Raw genomic sequence first — 23322 nt, forward strand, 5'->3', positions numbered from 1 at the left:
GTTGTTATTATTCTCACATTTTTGCTTGATAAAGGACTGACTTATCAAATAGCAGTTATAAAAACTGTTGCTGCTCTTATAGATGTATGTGTATGCTCCCCACTCCTCCACCTCCTGCACCTCCTCTGCCTCCTCTCCTCCCCTCTGCTCCTCCAAGGCCTCCACTTCTCTTTAGGTGGCAATTTACAGCCACCCAGAAAATGAGTTCTTCTGGATCCCCACGTCACTGCACTCTATCACACTCCGGCTAGTGATCTGTTACCAGGAACACTCCCACAATATCGCCCATAAAACTGCTCATAGGCCCCATATTAATGCAGTGTCGGACCGGCTCCAGCCCTGTGAAGGACGTAGGACGTCTGTGGCTTTAATTTAAACACTCATGGACACCGCTTGTGGAAAATGCTCCTTGTATCCATCAGGGCAGGAGTACTGTGTGCAAGGGCAGGACATTGCGTTATTTACAGTTTGTACTGTCCAGAGTCAGACAAATGTCTTCTCTGTGACATCCGTAGCACTATATTTTTATTACCTTGGTTGACTTTTAAACTGACTGTAGCATTTGTTACAAAACTGCATTTCTGGGGAAGAGTCCATTCATATAAACCAAGATGCAGACTTTTCTGATCTAATCTTGCCCTCAAGAGTAACAACACTGACAATCCACTCCTGGAAAAATCGATGTGGCACCCAAGGTGGCCCTGGTTTTGGACAAGAGGGCCTCGCCTGCCGAATTCCCCCACGGAACCCAGAGAGGGCAGTTGTGGAGATGAGGATATACTGGTGGAGATGGAAGCTGTGAACTGTAACGGGGTGCAGTAAGAGTGTGTGTGTGTATGTGTGTGTGTGTGTGTGTGTGACGAGCAGTCTCTAGCCAGCTGGAGTGTGACTGGCTGACATTGATAAGGTCAGCCGCAGGGGTCCCTATTGTCATATAGTCGTGGCCCCCTGCCAGCCCCACTGTCATCAGCATTGGCACACTGCTGCTCTGTGGTTTACACTCACACGCAAACACACAGCTCATGCACTGACACACACACACAAACAAACAGCTCATGCACTGACACACACACACAAACAAACACACAGCTCATGCACTGACACACACACAAATACACAGTCCTAGTAAGCTGACACACGTTCAACAGTAAATGTGTTTGCTGGCAGACAAAAAAGCCAGTAAATCTGTTTGGTTCTGTGGATATTGTCTAAATGGCAGCCCCACTTCAGCAAATTCCCAAGCTGAATCCTTGTCTGCCAGTCTGTCCATAAAAGTCTCTGTCTGATAGTCTATCGAGTCCCTCCAGGAATTCACTGAGGGATTTTTGCAAATACTGCCAAAGTGTTTAATTTAGTTGTGGCTTTTATGAAACACTGATGTTCAATTTGCTGTGTCTTTCAAGTTTTGAAAGAGGATGACTAGTGATAAAAAAGAAAAAAAGGGATTAGTCTGCGGTTTGATTTGACTATCCAACCATTAAAATCAGACAATAATAATGTTTTCAACTTTGGATTTCATTTAAAAATACACTGGGCTGTTCTGGATATAAAAGTCTGAGAATTGCCTTGTCAAATTTATAAATTTCGTAATATTTGTGAGTGAGTTCCTTAAAGATCTTTGTAATGTGGCACTGTGCTGCTGTGACTTTGCATGGGGCAGAGTTGTCTGAATACTCCCTTTTCCTCTACACTTCTCCCGCAACAGCTGCTAATTGCATTTTGACTGATTATCAGCATGAGGCTGTAAATCACCGGCCAAGAGAACTAGAGGGAAAGAGAGTTAGAGGGTGTTTCCAACAGATAGAGATGGAGAAAATGATGAGGAGCAAGATAAACCAGAGGAAGGAGGGAACAAAATGAGGAAAAAGGAAAGACCAAGGCTGTTCTCAAATTCACACATCTAGAGTAATTTCCTCTTGGGCCAGGGTTTCATAGAAATACAGTAAGTAACATGTACATATAGAGACATGAAAGCTAAATCACCTGTCCAGTGTCAACTGGTTACCTCCCCTGAGTGTGTTGAAATGGGCTAAAAATCACAATATAACCGCTATTAGAAAGCATTTATTCTAGTGAGAGTGGAAAGCTGCTGGACTTAATAAATAGTAAAATAATAGAATAACTATCTCACATGACTTTTTTCTGTTGCAAAAAGTGTGTGTGTGCATCACACCCATCCTTGGGGGATGGGTGGATCTGACCAACACATTTTCCAATGAGAAGAGGGACCGAGCCCATTGATTGAGAGGGTGGGGATATTCCCTTTAATTCTCAGCAGGGGAAACACACACACAGACATTCACACCTGCTACTGCACAGGCCATGTCAGGCAAGGTAATTAGGATACAAACACACACGTTAACTCTGTCCCCGGTTTAACCTCTTTCCAGCCATCTTGCATGCTTTCTCTGACAGGATAGCCTTTTAACATCCTGTCTGCGGCTCCAACAAAGAAAACACCGCCCATGATGTGAGCTGATCTCTCAGGCTCACTGGGTCAATACGCGGCCACACAACATTAACGGATATTATTGTTAGAGTTTACGACTTCCATGTCAGGGTTATATGTGTGGCAGCTGTAAAGGTCCTAGTCTGTGTCACGAGGCTATTCATTTGCAATTTGTCTTATTCTCTCTTAGACCCTTTCTTCTCTTCACATGCGTGACTTACAGGAAGTTGACGCAGCCAGTGCCAGGTGGTGGAGCGATCCACACAAAGCTGAAGCTGGTGGAGGGCTGGTGGCTAACGTGGGAAGCGACCACACTGCAAACGAACTGGGTACCACCAAACTGACGCTCTGGCATCACACCTGGAGGAGAGAGGAGAGAATAAGTGAGACACCAAAAAGACAAAACAATTGGAGGGATGGAGAAAGTGATAGAGCGTCACCAACATTTTCTCTGTTTTCTGTCATTTGCCAAACATTTCACTAAAGCCTACAATGGTTTTTCAGATTTTTGAATGTTTTCCTCACCTTACAGGTGGCAGCTGGTTTCCATTTATTTTAGTACGGTATCAAAATCATGCATGCACTTGCAAACACAAGAAAATGGCTTTTTAAACAGGTTACTCTAATTTGTCACAGTCTGTTATGTTTCCTTTTAGATTTGTAAGTTACATTATCATTGTGTGGTAAGCCCATTTATAAGATCGTGATTTTTATGGTCTGGCAGTGGTGCGTGTTCATGGGCCTCCCTACGACTTTGTCTTCACAAGCTGCCACGTCAGAAAACTACAACCAAAGACAAACAATAACTAAGAGACAGATGGGGTGTAAGGGATTATGTTTAATTTATGGCTTCTGGGGTTAAAAAATTGTTTTCTGGTAGCCAGCTCTCACTAGTTTCCCTAACAGCCCTAACAGGCTTTAAAAATTAATACACAGACTGCTGCACACTCATAGACTTACTTTCACAAAACTGTGATGGATTACCAAAACTATCACAACCAAGTCTGTTCAGGTTGATTTTATGTAGTACTGAAATGAAAGAAGACAAGTAGGAACACATAAAAATAAATAATGGGGTGCTGTGCGAGATGATTTGCAGCAAAGTCAAACCTATCGACTGGTGTACAATTAAAAGTCTGAAAGTAAGAGAGTCACAAGGACCTGTGCGATGTAAGGAACTACTGATACTGAAAACAAGGCACCGCATTGACTTTTACCGATGTCTGGACTGTTGAACATACATATCCGCCTTACTCGATCCTCCCTTCTTTCCGTTAGCTTTCTACTTCTTTCCTCACTTGTTTGATCTCATGCCATTGTACTATTAATTTTTCCATCCACTGGCAACCTGCAGTTTTCTTTTTCTTCTTTCATTGCTTCCTGCCTCACACTCACTTCTCACCCACCTTCTCCTCATTGCTCTTTTTTCCTCTTCACTTCTCTCCTTTCATCATTCATTTTTTCCTGGACCCCCTCCTCCTTTTCTCCCTCCCTGTGAGCTGACACTACATAATGAGGATCTGGGTTCGGCTATGATTGCACTGATGGAATGACATCATGTCACACAATCTTTCCTTCATATCACAGAGGGCAAGGGCAGGATGCCGCCGGCCTCATCAATCACTGTGCAGACATACAGAACAGTTTAATAATTTACCGTAACTAAATGGCTTTGTTGTGACTGAGAAGAGGCGTCCAAACTGTGCAGTAACTATTCTAACTGGAGTATGCATTTGCACAGACACATCTCCCAGACAGATAAACTGGGCATTTGTCATAATTCTGCAACACCAAGTCAACATTGTGGTCCAGTGCACACAGAGCAAACACATTCAGCCAGTTTAAAAATGTATACGATGTCCCATCTGTGTATGAAGATGTGCTCTGAGCAGCAGCGCTCTGTTGGCTGGCCTCTGCTTTATACAACCTTCAAACACAACCCTCTCCTCTCCTCTCCTCTCCACTCCTTTCCTCTCCTCAATCATAACTCACATCACTGAAAACATAATCAGCAATGATTAATAACATCTGAGCTCCAACATCCCCTGGATCGATGTGCAAATCTATATGCAAAGATTGTGTATGTGTGCGTCTGCATCTGCGTGTGTGGCTCAAAACTAATTATTTAAAGAGAAATAATTCCTCCCGTTTCTGACAGTAATAAATTTGACTTCACAGATTGCATCCATAAATACACACAATGTCGACAGCACCATAAATGTGTCTGTCTGACTCTGCCAGCTGTGTGCGTGTGTATTTGTGTGTGTGTTCATCTGTAGTGTTGTGCAGAATTTATGTCGATGTGTATGTGTGCGTTGGTACAAACAAACCTAGTTATCATTGCTGTCGGATGAAAATCTAAGAAAAACAACCTTGTTTTTACATGTATTTATTTTACCCTGTGGGATTTTCCAAAGGTTTTTCTTCAACCCAGCAGTTGTAAATTTTCTAATCACACAGAGAAACATCAAACTCTTTAATTGGCGTTCAAACTGAAAGATCATCAAAGCTACGTGATTTAAGAGGTTTTCACATGACAACAACATATTGTGACATTATGTGCAAGTGCATGCATCATGTGGTCCTAATGTGTCAGATTTACGAGGTGTCAAGCGAAGCGGCCATACAAGGAGCTGCTGGTGTGTAATAACAGACTGAGATGTAATCACCCACTAATAGTACTGCTGTTCTCCAATCACCTCGGCTGCAACCTCTCTGCGTAATGCCCGCGATTTACTCCTAAGCAAACAAATACACACTCACACGGGAAACACACATAAACACACATTACTGTCTTGGGTTATTGCTATGTTGTTTGTTTGAGCAAGATCCCCTCAGCACCCTTTCTTTACTGCCAACATACAAAATAGCAGAAATAGTGCTGTGCCGGTTCTTATGATGCATTCGGGAAAGCATGCATTGACATACCCATACATCTTTCCTTGTTTTTTTTTTTGTTTTTTTTACACCCCCTCTGACAGAAAAAACTGCCATTTTCAGAACAATTTCATTGCTGTTACATGCCACAAATTTACTGCCACAACCAAGGCAGTCGAGACAACAGTTTTGGCACTAATTGTCCAATTTTGCGGCAGACGAAGAGAAGGAGAAGTGCTATGAATCTTTCTCACCACATTGCCATGGTGCAATTTGAGAATCCCTGCAGATGTGCATAATACAAGCTTAGCTCTCATGGCAATGAAAACACTATCTGGAAAGCTGCAAAGACAAACAGACAGAGAGGAGAGTGGTGACAGAGCTGAGCAGCAGAATGAACAGAGGAGATAGCAGGAGAGAGTAAAGGGCTGGGGCCAGTGTGGACAGAAGGACAGAAACAATGAATCCCTCATTCAAATCACTCGTTCATTTACATTTACAGTCCTGTCACCCAAATGGTGGGAAGAGCATCATCAACAACTTTAGTGTTAGAATAGTTTTTCATTAACAGTTATGACAAACTCTTGTAATACAACCATAACCAATGCCCCACATGCTACTGTGGTGAGGTTAATACAAACACAGAATTCAACGAATTGAAACAAAAATTGGACATAACATCATGTGAAAATAGCAACAGGCAGTCATAGAGAGAAAAGCAATGGAGACACAGAGGTAGGAAGAGGGAGGAACTGATGGTATGGCTAAAGAAAAACAGAAAGCAGTTTGGCTAGGGTGAAGATGAAAAGGCAGACTGATGCACTCCAGGACACAGCAGAGCTGGGACTCGACACCACTCACAGAATTTCTATTCCCACTTGAAAAATACACTCAGGCGTAAAAATGCAAATAACGAAACTAGTCCCTTTCATGTCTGGGTGTGGAGAGAGAGAGAGAGAGAGAGAGAGAAAAAATCACTATTATTCAGTGAGATCCAAATCCCAAACGTTCCAGTAAAGCAACAAGCTGTAGTGAACCTGGAGAGAGAGAGAAAAAGAAAGCTCTGACATTCCTGGTTCCGTCCAGGGAGATGAGCAGAGAAACAGAAAGACAGTTTCGTGATTGTGAAATGGAAATATATTGCAAAGTCCTTCCTGTGTCCTTGTACGCTAGGGTCACACAAACTGCTAACACCGTTTCGTCAGATGATCTCTGACTTCTTTGTTACAACATCTCTGGTAACTAACAGGTGTGATGGATGTTAACTTTTCTTTATGTGCTTGTCTTCTTCTCTTTTACTATTTTGTGCTTTGTTTATCTCATCTTTTCTCATTCTCGATCGCCCAAATTCTCTCATTGTAATTACGGCACTTGATGCAGTTGTATTTAAGCCTCAGTAACTGGGTGATGGCAAACTTTACGCTTGATCAGCTGTGGCTGTTTGTTCTCCGCATTAAGCCTCTTTATCACACAATCAGCCACATGCAGAACTCACCTACTGAGCTTACAATGACCTAAGTTGTAGCTGCAGTTCAAACGCCACCGGTGATGCATTCATGCTGCATGTTAGATAAGTATCACTGGAGGCCGCTTCTAATTCAATAAGCAGCCACAGGGGGATCTTGGAGGCAACCACACATCCACAGTCAAATGCGCACATACAAATGCATGCACGCTCACACTTGCACACACAAACACACACAGTTCTTTCACATGCAGATTGGGCACTTATGAGCTGTCGGCAGTGATTAATGGCAAGGGAAGATGACCTGCTAACTCCCACGGTATGACTGGGCAAAGCATGTTTCATAAATATGAACCCCCCCCACACACACACACAAATGCCTATACATGCATTCTCGGGCATGGCCACACACAATCTCACAGAAACACAGGAAATGGGTGTGTCTGAATTTTAAGGGTCATATGTTGGTTGTAGGAATGTAACCCCAACATCAATCTCTGCTGGTAATTGCAGTGAATTTTTAAAGCGCCCCGTAAAAAGGAAGTGGGAAGTTCACTGCCACTTCTTTATTCATATTCAGTCCGCCCATGTCTCCAGTAACAAAGACTTCTCCCGTCTTCTTCCCTTCCGTCTCGTCTTTCTCTTTTAAATATGTAAACACTTCAATTCACATCTGTCTGCGTACTCTTTAACTTCTCTCTGCTTAGACCGTGCATTTTTATCTGTCTTTATATCTCACTTTGCAACGCTAATGAGCTTTCCACAGCCAAGCTCAAAACAAGTCAAATACATGGAGTGAGAATTCTCCCTGATGGAGCAGATGGGCAATCGGTGGCTCAGCCTGGCAGCAACTTCACACTGTAGGACCAGCAGGAGCCGGTCTAACTGGCATTAGAACTGATAGCTAGGCTTTGTGGCAGAGTGGTGAGGATTCGAGAGGCACCATTCAAATTGATGTGCACATTTACCAGAATCATTCAGAGTTTATACACACCATCTGACATCTGGTCAGTACCAAATAACTCCTGGAATTTGCAGTCATTGCAGTCAGACAACTGTCCTTCAGCAATGTCTGGCTCTGAAGCAACAGGAAACTGTTAGTTTGAGTGAACTGTCTGTGTTTGAACTGACTGTATCTGTTCCTGATAAATGGTTTTAAGATGATTTCAAGTCAGTGAAGCTACATTTCTGATTCCCTCTCTCTGTCGCTAAGGAATTGCTGACAGGAAGGCAGAAGGAAAATACACTTCGGTCCCTAAAGGCAAGAGGAATCTGGGAGCATGTTGCTTCCTTTCTACCAGCAGTAAATCTAGTAAACTGGTCCTGCTTTCCCTTCACTGGAGCAATTGTTATTAATTAATTCATGTATGCCTTTAATGCTAGAGAGCACACACACAGAACCATAAATACACAACGCACATGACCCTCTATGTCTGCACATACACACAGAGAAGCAACCACAAACAGAATATTAAAATCCGTGTGCGTGCATAGCAGTTTGCTTGGAGCGTTAATGAAAACGCTATGAAGTAGTGTAATGTGCTGTAAGGAGATTAGGCTATTTGATTTTTGTCTGGGGAATTTATATTTATCACCAATCACTATATACTTTTTCATTAAACACAGAAAAGTGGATCTCATTTAAAAGCACATATCAAAGTTTATAATGCACATCTTTTGTCTTCCGGGCCTGTTGTGTGCATGTTTGTTATGTGTGTATGTATGTGCACACACAGACAGATAATAGCCTTATAAGCAGTGATCATTCTCCCACTTGCTCAGACTTAGAAATTCAAAGTATACCACCCCAGATAATTTAGAGAGCAGGCCCATTAAAGGCTCATATTTCATGTGGTAATTTTCAAAACCTGTCATAAACCTATTGGAGCATTAACATGTGTTATTAAAAGCCTGTGAATGTATGGGAATCTGTCAAAAGCCAGAATAATGCCTCTGTCAACATGTTGCAGGAGAAGGCCACACAATGGCAACATAAATGATACATCACAACAGTACTGACAGGCTGAGTAGGGACCCCATACGCTTTGTGCTGCTGAATAATCCCATGCTACGTGAGTGTGTGTGTTTGTGTGCGCCCGTTGTGTTGCATTCACCCTTTCTTTCCAATACCATCTTCAGCTGGTCCACTGCAGGGTCTCAAGGCGCATGACAACCTGACTCTGATCTGCCATTGGCTGAAATAGGCATCCATCTCAGCATCTGACAATCACACTGCCATGGAGACAGGTTGGCAGCATTGTGGTGATGGCAGGGGTCCGGCACAGCGTTGCCAGGAGGAAGCTGTGTGTTAATATGGGTGGTGAAAGATGCCAGTGGCCAGGGGAAAGGGGGTAAGAGACTCTGTGGGAAAAAGTGAGGGGGAGAGGTTTGCCACTTGAATGGAAGAGCGTTTAAATGGCGGTAAAGGACACCTGGACGTCTGCTGAGCGGTATATGTGTGTAGGTGAACATGCACAAGCATACTTGCTGTGCATGTGTATGTGTTTACGTTATCATGTTTTTCCATGGGTTCACAGTGTGTAGTCATGTGTGTAGATAAAATGTATGTATCCATGCCCTCGCTCTAAGAACCTGACCACTTTTTGCCTATATGCATACATTCGGAGAAGAATTGCTCTTTCATTTAGGCTTCCATTGTATCTCACAGCATCCATCATCCATCATCTATAAACTCTTGAAGGCGAGGCCACACTCACACACACACCCACACACACACACACACACACACACACAATGAAGGAACTGCCAGTATGGCTCTAACCAGCTGAAAGAGAGAAAGCACTGTACACAACAGCATATGGTCATATGTGAAGAATAATTTACTACTAATTTAATAATTGCTTATGCATCTATCAAAACCAATAACTGAAAATTAAAAGTATGAAGAAAATAATAGTAATTGCTTGAGGCTGCGTACTGCTTTCTTTCAATGATCAAGAGCTACAGGCCATACAAGCATGAATGATGAATGGAATATAGGAACACTCGTGGAGCAGAATATACCCCCCTGAACTAATGTGTCATAATTGAAATGAATGTTGTTCTGAATCAAACAAGTGTTGTGTGTTTTGGAGCCCAACCCTGTATGATAGATGAGACCTCTACTTCTTTGCACAGCCCTGCAATCCATCTCAAAGCCACACTCACATATGTGCAAGCACACATGTAGTATACCCAAATGCATATATACATGCCTGAAAGAAACAAGATCAGTTAGATGATCAGAGATGTTGGAAACAAACCAACAGTTTAGAAAATTTATTTGGGAGTAAAACCAAAAATGAGCACACCTGAAAGAATTCCTCATGGTATAGAAAAACTAACTAGGTCAAAAATGATTGTTTGCAAACTGTGAGGGATGTTTACAAAAGACAATTTGGGTAATAATTTTATCTTTCAACTTCATCTTCTCTTCAAAATGAGTTTGACTGAAACCTGTTTGATCATCAGACATTTGATGTTTCTTGCCAGGTTTTACTTCTTCTTAGTGATGTTCCCACGTTCTCAGAATTCAGAAATGAATTTCTGTGATCACAATGTTATTATTACTCATAGGAAAAAATACACACTTACATATATTACATATACGTGTGTGTGTGTGTTGTTTCGTCAATTGGTTCTCAAAAACTTATACAATGTACATCAGTAAAGATTTTCAACTTGAATAATTCATTCATCAAGATCCGATGTGTGTTTTAAGTGTTCCCTTAATTTTGTTGAGCAGTGTATATATATATATATATATATATATATATATATATATATATAAAATAAAAACTGAATTTCCCTTTCCCTTCAAGTTTTTATGAGTCAAAAAGAGAAACAGGGGCCTGTTTAAAACTGGTTTCAGTCCGAGGCTCACCGACCGTGAGTCACGGTGTGTGTGTGTGTGTGTGTGTGTGTGTGTGTGTGTGTGTGTGTTATATAAACTATCAGGGTGAAGTGTTGCTTAAAGGCCTAATTGGAGCGACACAGCCAAGCCTGCTGAGTGCTAGTGGTGTGAGGCCTGTTGAGCAGCACCCAGTGGAAGACAGCCAGCTCCGTGCCCCAGGAGAAGCTTACCACACTGGGTGGCAAAGTCACTAAACTCCCCTTCCCCCACCCCTCAAGTCCTTGAGCACCCACTTCTTCCATCCATCCATCCATCCATCCATCCATCCATCCCCATGCGTCCATCCGTCAGTCTAGCCCATGAGCGCCTGCCTTCTGTGGGTGTGTGTCATTGTAGCTTGGCAGGCACACACCACAGCTTTACCGGCAGGCGCCAGGGCTAATTTGATTTTTAATTCAACACGACTCCTCGGCTAATAGTTTGAGCTGGGGATTAATTAATCTGATTTGACTTGTGCTAATTTCTTGCACCCACGTCCCTGCTCCCCACCCGTCAATGCAGCAAACAAACAAACTGGTGAGGCCGCGGTCTCGCAGGCTCTGTCACACACACATGTTGAGTATGAGAGACAGAGACCTGGGGCGACAGGTGAGGAGCCAGTGGAAGCCATGGTAAAGCAAGGCATGGCGTCTGTGCTGCATTTCCATGCATGTGGACGTACAGCATGTGTGTGTATCTAAATGTGTTTACGGAGGAGGCTGGACCTGAGCCTGGTCTGACAGAGGAGTGCTGGGAGGCAGTGAACTAATCACGGCAACAGCCTGGCTCTCGTAAGGAGGGCGAAACACAGAGAAGGTCACCAACTATTTTCGCTGCCAAAATATGGGTCAGATTGGATCTGGGTGAGTTGCTCACAGATAAATTGTATATAATGTAAAAGAAAATGGGCGAGGCATTGGAGCATTTCTATTCTTCTCTGAGGCTTTTAGAGGGTACAAGACCAGATCCAGTTGGGCCTTACAGGGAGAGACCAGAAGAACCAAGCACTAAGCATCCTCATCTCAAGGAGTCAGAGAGAGCACTTCCGCTGTCTCTAATACTCTCTGTAACGGAACTTTAAAAACGAATAGACCTCAGAGTGCAGCCTCGATGGCGTGCACCTTGTGGAGAAGACTTTGTAAAATCACTCTCTCTCAGTTTGCACACCAAACCCACAGATGCCCACACACTTGCAAGGTGCATGCAGAGGTATAGAGAATAAGGAGTTTTATATCACAACACAACAAAGATAAATTTCAAAGTCAGCTTGCCTCTGTGTTGAAATGATGCAAACCCACTAGTGTTCACAGAAATGTGTCAAACTGAGCAGTCTTTGAGTCAAAGCTCTCTCTGTCTTTATTCTATCTTTATTTCTCTCTTCTCTCCCGTTCTCTCTGGCATGTAACCAACCTCTCTGCATGGCAGAAAATAACATTGCTCTGCTCAAGAGAGACCACACATGGGAGAAACAGCCTACGCCTGCTGCTCTCTCCTGCAGGATAAAAAAATAAATAAAAATAAAAAATAAAACTGCCCAACAGCTCACACACCACTTTGAAATCTCTATCACAGTCAGTCCAGCTCTCTCCTATTTCTGCTCTCTGTGTCACCCTGGACCTTTTTTACCATATATATGGATGCAAAAAGTACAGTGAAAAAAAGGAAAAAGCATGCTCAGCATGTGCATACGAATTTTTGTGTGCTCTCAAAAAAGGAAAATAGAAACACACACGCCCATGCACACCTTCACTCAGAGACACAAATCGATGCACACATGCATGAACAGAGACGCGCATACTGAACACTACATACACATACAAATGTAAGCACACCTAGTGACGCCGTGGGAGTTCAAAGAAAGGACTATGTTTTCCAAGAGAGCTAGTGTACATTAAGTGAACCAGTAAATTCCCAGCAGCAGTGCTCCAGCAGGTCTACTGCACCTGAGAGGCAAAAGGGCAAGACCTATGCTGTTGCTACGTATGGTCAGCACTAATGCACCAGAGTCTGATGTGGGTCTTAAATTAATAATGGATTATGCTGTATTCTGTTTGAATTCTTTGAAGGTGGGGTTGCTTTTCACTTCTAAAGAGGCTGTGCACATGGAAAGAAGCTACATGACTTATGATGCATAATCACCCAAGCATTCCTCCGGACTCTGAGAGCACCCAAATGTTTAGCCACCTGTTAGCAGCCGCCAGTCAGTGTGAGATCAGTGGGGGGAGGACATGTTGGGCGACGGGAGGGAAAGAACAGAGGCTCAGCCCGGGGTGGGCGAGAGGGGTGGGGAAGTCCTGTGCCAGCAAAGATGGGAGATTTACAGCAAGCCGACCCAGCTGATCTCAAGTCTGATCCAACACTGTGCTGCAGAGAACACAAATCACCTCGCATACATAACCCTGCCCCTGACAACTCATTTCATCTTCTGCACTAATGAATTCATCATCGGGAGGGATCTGTCTCTGGGTGCCTCAGCCCTGAGCAGGAAAGGAGTAATGGCTTAGATAAGTCATCATCATCATTATTAACATCACCACCATCACAAACACCACCTTGCCTCTATTCAGCCAACAGTTCAGGAGCAACAGTTTGGGACTGAGCAGTGCCCTTGAAAAGAGTTGCAACAGGGGAACTTTGGCAGTGTTCAAGGTTATTGTAAGGAGGGATGTCAGCACAAATGTGTCACCGATGCACATCCTAAGTGTGAGAATCAGCATGAGAGTGTGTATGTCAATGGAATTTGAATATGTTGTGGTATGAGTGGATAAGTCAGTGAGTGTGAGAGCTCTTATGGTAGCAAGCAAGAGTGTATGAGTGTGTATATGTGTATCTGTGTGTGTGTGTGTGTGTGTGTGTGTGTGTGTGTGTGTGTGTATGAAGGAGTCTAAGCGGCGCAGTCAGGGAGCTGTCAGCCGAGAGCCAGGGAGCAGGCTGATCACAGGGCTGTAGTGCGTTTGAAGTCTCCTAGGGACTGACAGCTTCTCTCCCCATGGGAACCTCTTCCCTTGCCCCTTTTCTCCTCCCTGCACCACCCTTTCTCTATATCATTCCTCTTTATGCTGCATCTCTCCCTACACAGTATCTCCTCCTCGGTTTTTCTTCATCCCATTGATGGAGGGGGTATGCGGAAGCACACTTGTGCTCTCCTGGGACTGTTAGTACTGTGTTTGAGAAAACACAGAGGTTCCAAAACAAGGCTTTGTTCAGTAGGAAGCAGTGTGTCTCTGTAAATACTGACATGATGAGCTGCCATCTCTCATAGTCTGACATTCTGGCTGACATTCAATCTGGCTTGGTGGCAAGAGGGCGCAGACAGCCGACCTTCAGCCTTGAGATGGATGAGTGTGTGGATATCTGGATTTGAATGTATAATTGCGCATAATATGAAAGAAAGGCCATTCATTATTGTGTATTTCTATATGTTTCCGTTTTCGGCACGAGTCCTGTTCAATGTGTGTATGGCATGATTACACTTTTGGCTGCACAACCTTCCTAGCCCCTCCTCCACAGGTCAAGGTGCAGCAGGATTTCATCTCTAATCTGGCTGTGTGTTAGCATGAGCCCATCCGTCATGGGGACAGAGTGTCGGCTGGATGTCCCTGTCACTAAGCTGTCCATTTTGTCAGACGGCCAGATCCATCATATTGAGATGGGGACTGATCCTTGCTAGCAGAAGCCAACCACACTACAAATACATACAAATATGCAAATTAACGACAAAATAAACATCACCCTGCAAACGAGCCATCCATCAATGACCACTTTCTCAGCAGCTCAGCATTGGCACGGCAACACCAATCAGCCACTCCGTCAGAGGGAGTGATGGAACGCCATCCTCTCATCTTCTTTCTCTGCTTCCCTGTCCTTATATCAGCGTACTGTCTCCCTTTCATTGGTCCCTATTTGCCATTTTTCATGCACACTTCCTCTAATTTTCTCCTCTCACTCTCCACTCACATTCATTCCCTTAATCTCAAACACTTTGTCAGCCCCATGTTGGCATTTTTGCCTATCCATTTTCCTCTCCTGTCTATTTTCAAAGCTCTCTCCTCCTTTTAAGTGCCTTTTGTTCATCATCATAATTACAACTTAGCTGAAGACACTTAGAACGAACACATTTTCTGTCTTTGTGTTTGAATGGATAATGATGTGATGGGAAACATTTTGCCAATTAGAGGAGCATTACAAATCTGACCATATGTGACATGTTTCTTTCCATCCAGGCTCTGGCCTGCGAGGTCCAATACATCACATCATCATTGCTGCGCAACATACAACAGTAAACTGTTCTTTTGTGTACACGAGCCAAGTAAATCAAAATTATGATATTGTATATAAGTCATTGTTTTGCATCGTAAAATCTTTGTAGACAGCAGTTGCAACGTGGTGTGAGTTCCTTTCAGAAAGCCAAGAGGCTGGAATGGAAAGAAAGAGCTCTTGATGGAATAAAAGTCAAAGGAGGGAAAAACACGAAGCAGTTGGAAATCTCCAGCAGCTGAGTCAGTCCAGACTCATGTTGCTTTTCTGGCAGTGTGTATAGACATCCCCTCCACACAAGTTACACACACACATGCAAACGTAGCGTTTATAAGTTTCACTGTAAAACATCTGCTATGGTGTCTAATGAGTAATTAGGTTGTCAAACTCTACTACACAATAGAATGAAATGAATCACTTTACACACTCTACCCCGTCCATTAACTGTATATTGTGACTATGTAAAGCAAAATGACATGTTGAGTCTTTCCTGCCAGTGCCTGGCACCTTGAAACAGAATCATTGTTGCACCTGTTCCTGGGCCAGACTAGTTTATCAGGCCCCTTATGGGCACATTTACGAAAACCACAGTCAATTTACACTCCTGTGTTCTCCCTCCATCAAGTGGGCATGGCTCCCAAACATAACATTGTTTTTAGCTCCAGTTTGTCTGATTCTGCACTAGACATAGCAAAGCAATTACAGCATCATAAAGGTCTGTGGTTAGCCACCCGGTGGCTAGTGGGGAACCTCCTGCCTTTAGGCAGAGGAGGAATGAGCCTTGGGCAACTGGAGCAGCAGTTTAGCCCAGAAGCCAAAAATACGGTACTCCTCAGTCTGCCCCAATTGCTCCATCACACTTCAGCTAATTCGACAATGAGTGGGTGTTAAGTTCTGACGTCGCAGTAAAAAAGTCAGTCCCTTCACATTTTTATTACAAATGTAGTGTGAAGTGCATTGTTATTCAGAAAGCGTGTCAGCCAATAAAATGCTCACTTCTCTTCGTCTCCACACCATGGTGTCTGTGAGGGTGTTCGTGCGAGGGTGTCTACATTAGTGCATATGACAGACCAAAACAAGAAAAACACATAAGACAGAGAAAGTAGACGACTAGTGATAGAGCATGTGTATTTGCATGCAGTGTGGTCATGCACATGTACATGCACTGGTTTTATGAATTTTCCATAAAAAGCAGTGAAGGGTGACACGGAAGGCCAAGGGGAATTCTCTCTTTAGAGGCAGGCGTGCAGTCATTCCGTCTGCTCGCTGCCACAGCTCTGACCACACCAACCACTAGACATCCCCGTTACAAAGTGTACAAACACTAACCTCTCTGGCTCCACAGGTCCCTGCCTTTATCTGTTTATTCCATCTTAATTTTTCTCTGTTTTAAACCATTCCTTCTCCCTATATGTGCATCTGTCTCTCTCTCTTAGCCTCTTTTTCTGCAACATCAACTCCCCAAAAAATAAAAAACTCTACTAACAAAACAGTCTACCCTCTTCTCTTGCTTAACATTATCTTGTGATTTCAAATTTCAAAAACATTCAGCAATCTTAATTTACCACTGATCTTCTCCCTGTGTGTGCAATCATGTGGTGACGGTGCAGTGAGGTTTCATTCTTCCGTGCTGGAGTTCATGTTGGTTCCAGCACTGATACATCTGTCAACCACATGTTCACCCAGCCAGTCGCCGTGCCAACAGCTGTACACAGCTGGAGTGAGTGTGTGTGCTCTTGAGTGAGAGTGGGTTTCTTTAATGAATTCTAAGTGTGTGTGTGTGTGTGTGTGTGTGTGTGTGTGTGTGTGTGTGTGTGTGTGCATTTTGTTAACCATGTGTATCTGTGTCCCCTATATGCCTCCATTGAGGGGGATTAGAGCCACACCCTATCTGAGATACTCTACACTAAACATCAGGCTCATAAAACTCCCTTGTGGAGTTGCATGACCCTCTTCCTCCTCACAGATCCTTTAATATCTGTCACAACAATAGACATCAAGTGGCGTCTCATTCCATTATTTTTCCACTGCATTATCTTCAAAGCATTTTGTTCAAACACTGGCTTTCTTATGCACAGCAATGTCACCGGGTTTCCATGAGCTCACTGATGGAGCTCCCCCTCTCTGGGAGCATCCCTCTTCAGGCCTCCCGAGGCTGAAGAGCCTTCAATCCCCAGACGTGACACCCTGCCATAGAGCGTGGTCTGCAGGCCAGTCAGGCTGCCGACACTAGGTTATGAAGAGTTCCTCATAAAAATCCCATCTACCTAATAATTGTGCTGACAAATGAAGTAAAGGAAAAATTTAACTGTAATTCAGACAGCAGTCCCACTTTGCACACGAAGAAGAGGACCATGGTGGCAGTAATAAATCATCCTTCTGTTGACAACATTGAATCTGTGTGTGCTCATTGCTCCATGAAGTCCTGAGGCCCTGGGAGAGGATGCAGGAGAATCAGAGCAGAGAGGCAGAGTGCAGAGAGCTCTTCAGCTGAGGACTGACTGAGTGATTGGACCTGGACAGCATCGCTGCTTAGCAGATTACACACACTGTAACGGAAGGCTTTGCAGACTTATTTAAACACACACCATGCGGAAACCCACAGTTCCACAAGCTGCTGCCTATCAGTCTGTGCAGCCCTTCCCTTAAAACTTTTCACATTAATGAGAGTGAAGCAAAGGTGACGCAATCCTTGCTTGGATGCCTCCCCAGTAAACAGCGCTGCCAAGAGTGAAGAGCTGCCGTGGCTGGGGTGAAGTCAGCGTCTGAAGAACAGTGGAGTTAGTCAGGATAAGTGAGCCCGCTGGGCAGCAGTTCTAGGCCAGTAGCCCTGTTCTCTAAGGAGTTCTTTATGGCTGGTCCATTGCCCCTAGAGAACCCCCACCCCTTCACACAGGGGCTCCATCCGCACAAACTTCATCTGAGTCTAAAAATCCTCATTGTGTGTCCATAGATGGGTCACACTTAACTTTAATTCAGTTGCAACCACTGTGAAATTAGACTTCATTGTAAAAATATTTTTTAAAACTAACTAATATTATTCATTTATATTTTATATTTTGCAGCATATGGAAAGGTGAAGCACACAGTAAATTCATAGATAGGAGTAAATTTAGATACAACACAGCTACACATGCAGACAGTGCAAAGACAAAATGCTGATAATGTTAAGAAAATTGGGATTTGACAACTAGAATCCTAATATATCATCAATAGTCTGCAGATTATTTTACAGCAAACAGTAAAATGAAACAGTACCCTCATTTCCTAAATTATTTCCAAAAATCTTTATCTCTATAAATAATATTTCACCATTGTGAAGATATGTTTTAAGTAGACCAAATGGCTATGATTTTCAACTGGACCATTCAACCTTTCCTGCAACTCAATACTCGACCAGCTGACCTGGTGACCTGCTGACCATTAATACACAGTTGCTCATAAAGTTGGAATAAAATATTTTTTACTTCTTTCCATTATATAATTGTGACAATGTGATTTATTTCATTTCACCTGGGTAATTGGGACACATAATGTAATCATTGCACCTGGTCAAAAGTGATTACTGATGCTTTTAAATAGGAATAAACAGAGGATTGTGTCTGAAAACAAAATTATTCCAACTTTATTGGCAATAGTGTATGTTCTTCATTGTTATTTGAAGGTTGGCTTTTTCTCTCTGAAGCCTCTCATGTATTATCAGCTTTACTGTCCAATGTCTTTTCCTCATTTCACATTCAGTTTTCTGTTTCTCTTCTCTCAAACATCAATGAAAATCCATCTGGCTAACCCCAATGTCACATCATCCCCGCTCCTCATCCATCACAGCCTGTCACAATGGGAGTGGGGAAGTGGTCTTAAACTCGTTCTGGGAACGGATGTGGATCTCTGAGCTGGGTTGTGCTCACTGTTATACCCCATGGTCCCAGCACTGAGTTACTATTTTAGAGTTTCTGATGGTTTGTTTGTTCTAAAAGGCAGAGCTAAGTTGAGCATTTAAAATGGAGCTTGTATTGGCACGGGGAGCATTGGTGAGGAAGCCGCTCTAAACAGCCTACAGTGGTATCACATGAAGACTTACCAAAGCCAAAAGCAGCTGGGGCAGGGATGGGAGCTGACTGGACTGGTGTGGAGGTGTAGAGGCCGGTCACCAGCAGACCATCAAAGGATACACTGGTAGAGATGGTTACTGAAGAGAGAGAAAAAAGGAGGAGATTTAACATGGGTGTCACTTTCAAGCTGTGTATTACTGCAATTCCACAAACAATTGGTTATGTTACATAGCACCAAAGCAAAACAGAAATTGTTCCATACATGTAACTTATGAAATATAATATATTATCTTTTCATGTTTTTTTCACACTTCACTTGCAGGCTGTGCAGATAATTAGTCAGTGTGATGTACATGCGTGTGGACAGGAAGTCTGGAACTGTATACACACAACTGCATAAAGATCCCTAAGGTCCTGCTGCTAATGAGCACAGAGCTCAGGTGTTAACAAACGGAAATGTAAAGTGACCATTAACTGGGAAGCCGATGACACTAAATGCCCTGAGAGGAGCGGAAAGTGCAAAGATGTGCAGGCAGGTGTTAAAGCAAAAGCAGCCATACCTCACACACACAGAAATACACACACACACAGGTCCACAATAAAAGTGCCTGCTAATGGGGGCTCGAGTCGCATTTAAAGTAGTTGAACTGAAAAGAAAACAATATGATAACATCACAGTGCTGTCTGTCTCACAACCAACAGCTTCAAAATGTAATCTAACTCATCCTGAACAAATCACAGTGCTTTAATCAAAGCCCGTCCCTATTGACAACCATATTAGAAGAGAGTGATGAGCTAATTGGCTGTAACCCTGATAGCCTTGTTAAGCCTCTCTTCATCACAGGTCACCACAAACAGCGGAAGAAGAGAAAACTGCCAGTCTATTATCCAGCTCAACAGATCTACAGCTTAGTGTATCCAGCAGCAAGTTAACTATTGATCCACCCAGTAAACAAAGACCCTGAGTGACGGGACCACAGAGCCAGCTACACCACCGGAGGAAAAGAGCTCAGCCACTGGACTGTTTCCAGCCAGACAGATCAGAGCACAGGGGAACAGTCCACAGCTCAAAGGAAAACACACTCTCAAAAAATACACTTTTACACATTGAGGAATAAAACGCTTTGCATTTGGGAAATATGGAGGCATTGTTATATCCTGACCCTGGAATCCCCCCCGCTTTTGGGGGAAAACTGGATGGGAAAAGGAGGAGACACCCGTGGCGCTGGTGTGTTTTTAGTAACAATAGCAACATGTCAGTTTGGTCTTGGGGCGTTCATTCTTCTGGGCTTGGTGTGTTTCGATGTGGAAATCTGGGCAGAGCAGACTCCTGTGTGGCCCAGTCTCCCTGTCTCCCTGTCTGTCTGTCTGTCTGGGTGACTCCATTAACAAGTCCTCCCATACGGCGCCCGGCATTTCTGTGTGTCTGAAAGTGTGTGTTCTGCATGTGTCTGCGTATATTGGATGTGCTACACCCTGTCTTAAGAGCACAGTTAAGCCCAGCTCTCCTCCATATCAAAGCCTCAATAATTCATCCCACAACTCTCTTTATTATATCCAGATATTTCCTCCTCTCTTCTCCTGTCAGAGGGTTAATACAAAAATCCAGCTATAGCACTAATGTTGTATTTCACTACAGTATACAACTGTAAATTATATGCTTGTTAATGCTAATCTGCCCACTTCAGTTCAAGGGTCCAAACACACAGTTCACACTTCGATAAAACTCTGTAGTACATGCTTTTTCTTTCAGTTGCAGATTGAAAATTTGCACATTTCCAAAACACAAAGTGGAACATGGTAAAATGCATCAAGTACAGTATGTGTTTGGCTTCTATATCTGAGATAGAGAGAGTCACACTAACATAAGTCAAAGAATAGTACACTCTCTACCCTCAATAGCTTCATCTTAATTGACTAACATGAAAAATGTAAGTTACTTAATATCAACCAATCAAAAGAGGAAGCTGCTTGTAGTCACTTCTAGTCCATTCACAATATTCTACAATTGAAACATAGACCTAGTTTCGGTATCATTAGAGAATTAAATACCGAAGATGTTTCTCTTTTGTATGAATGGCTCTAAAAAAACACTGTAGGAGCAACAAGTAATTTCTCTGTACTCTTTCTTTTACTTGTCAGCTGTGAGCTGCACTGCCAAATTCTATCAGCGGTACAGTGTGTACAAGAAGCCGTATTGTGAGAAAGAGATATTTTGCTTGGCAACAGAAGCATTATCATATTCAATCCATGTTGCGCAGTGCACCTCTTGCACCGCAATACCCACAGAATGCAGGGGAAAGGCCTTCTCATTCAAACAAGCAATTACCATGTTCATATTGTGTATGTGTGTGCTCCTCTTTTGTGCTATTTTTGCTTAACAGAATACATTACGTACTCTACAAATCCATTCCAGAGTGTGGTGAGACATGTTATCAGTGTTTACATTATGCTGTATTGATCCAAGGCCATGGTATGATGCAGTATTTAATGAAGTGATGTACCAGGTTTAATGTAGTACACACAATACGCTCATTTCTGCATTTCCACTGACCTGCATCACCAAGGTTACACACACTCCATTACTCTCCACAGATACTTGCATATGGGCTACACACACACACACACACACACACACACACACACACACACACACACACACACACACACACACACAAAGGATTTTTTCTGCCTTCACCATGCTATTTCTTTCTTTATCCACCGCTTACACCTTTCTTCCAGTCTCTCTCGCTCAGCCTCACTCCCATTTCAGAAATCATGGTAAAAAATGCTCTCTCCTGCACTTTCCCCATCTACTCCCTTCTCATGCATTTTCTGCTCCCTCGCAGCAGCGTACCCGCACTCTGTTTGATGTGGAGGTTGGGGGTAGCGAGAGTGGAGAGGAGGCAAAGCTGGGGGCACAAGGTTACAATCGAAAAAAAAAAGAACAGGGGCGAAGAAGGATGGAGAGACAGGGAGTAGTGGAGTGGCCCATGGAGAGCAGCGCTACCTGATCAATACAAATGCAAGATCTAAATTATTTAGACAGGCCTCTAACACCCCTCTCTCACTCGCCTGTGGACGGATGAGCCAATCAGATGAGATCAGATGAGATAAGATCCAATCACCTGTGGGGGTACTTCACGCAAACACACCTAACAAACTCTCTCTCCCACACACGGACACACACACACACACACACACACACGAACACGAACACGAACACGAACACACACACACACACACACACACACACACACACACACGAACACGAACACGAACACGAACACACACACACACACACACACACACACACACACACACACACACACACACACACACACACACACACACACACACACACACACACACACACACACACACACACACACACACACACACACACAGATCTAAAGGAGGAGGCTGGCAGCCTTTGATGGTAGCCTTTAACATTCTTGTCCATACCTCATTTCTCAGTACTGTTCACTTGGCCAAGGGGGATGAGGCGGGAATGGGGGTGAACTTTAAAACCAACACTCTCATCTAACACATTACAAGGTTTTGTGTGTGAGTGTGTGTGTGCGCACAAACGTGCACTTGTGTGTGATTTGTTCATTTGTAAACAAACCAGGTGTTAGACTAGCACAGATAAAGCTTTATAAAAGTGCAGTAAAGGCTTGTTTTTTTAATAACAAATAGAATGCACTCTTAACAAACATGTGCACACATGCAAAAACATACAAATATATACTTTAATTTTGTGGAAATGTATCATATTTGTTTCAGTTTCGATTACCAGTTTAGAAATAGGGGCTGGGTTGGGTGGTGGCAGAGTAAGGTTCAGACCAACTTAGGTGGGTGTCTCTGCCAAAACAATGCACGGTCATTCGGCAAAAAAGTTGAGCTAGGCTCTCGTCCGACAAGGCCAATCAAAGACATGCAAACATGCATTACAGGAGGATAACTTTGTAACATGACCGCAGTATTTCTGCTCTTTACTTTGCAATTGTTGCAACACGGTAACATAGTTGCCACTGTGATAACTTGTCAGAGTTGTAAAATCCTGTCTGTGAGTATTACAAACCGCTGCAGAGTTTTCTGCTGATAAACCCTTAAGCGCATTAATCTGTTACTCAAACTGGACTTCCTGCAAGTGCACCTAAGCTTAAGTTTTACAAAACACTCATTACGCTGTACACAGAACACTCATACCCACATGCACACGCTCATACTTGAACACATAGCACATCCCTTGGCCCTAAGCCAGCATGTAATATTAATGATGCGATGTGGTATGCCTCATTACAGAGACACAACCGTGCTCCTACTC

At 43.3% G+C, this 23322-nt stretch overlaps 1 protein-coding gene across 4 annotated transcripts in view; it reads right to left on the bottom strand.

Moving 5' to 3' along the window:
- reln (reelin) overlaps positions 1 to 23322 on the bottom strand; it is a 92673-nt gene that overhangs the window by 53790 nt on the left and 15561 nt on the right. For all 4 annotated transcript variants that reach the window (XM_056386800.1, XM_056386798.1, XM_056386799.1 and 1 more), the window contains exons 2-3: positions 19022 to 19129; positions 2671 to 2809 (exon numbers count right to left, since the gene is read on the bottom strand). In XM_056386800.1, coding sequence (XP_056242775.1) covers positions 2671 to 2809; positions 19022 to 19129 — 247 coding nt within the window. The remainder of the gene's footprint in view (positions 1 to 2670; positions 2810 to 19021; positions 19130 to 23322) is intronic.

Source organism: Seriola aureovittata, chromosome 10 (assembly GCF_021018895.1).
Source record: "Seriola aureovittata isolate HTS-2021-v1 ecotype China chromosome 10, ASM2101889v1, whole genome shotgun sequence".
In the NCBI taxonomy this organism is placed as follows: Eukaryota; Metazoa; Chordata; class Actinopteri; order Carangiformes; family Carangidae; genus Seriola; species Seriola aureovittata.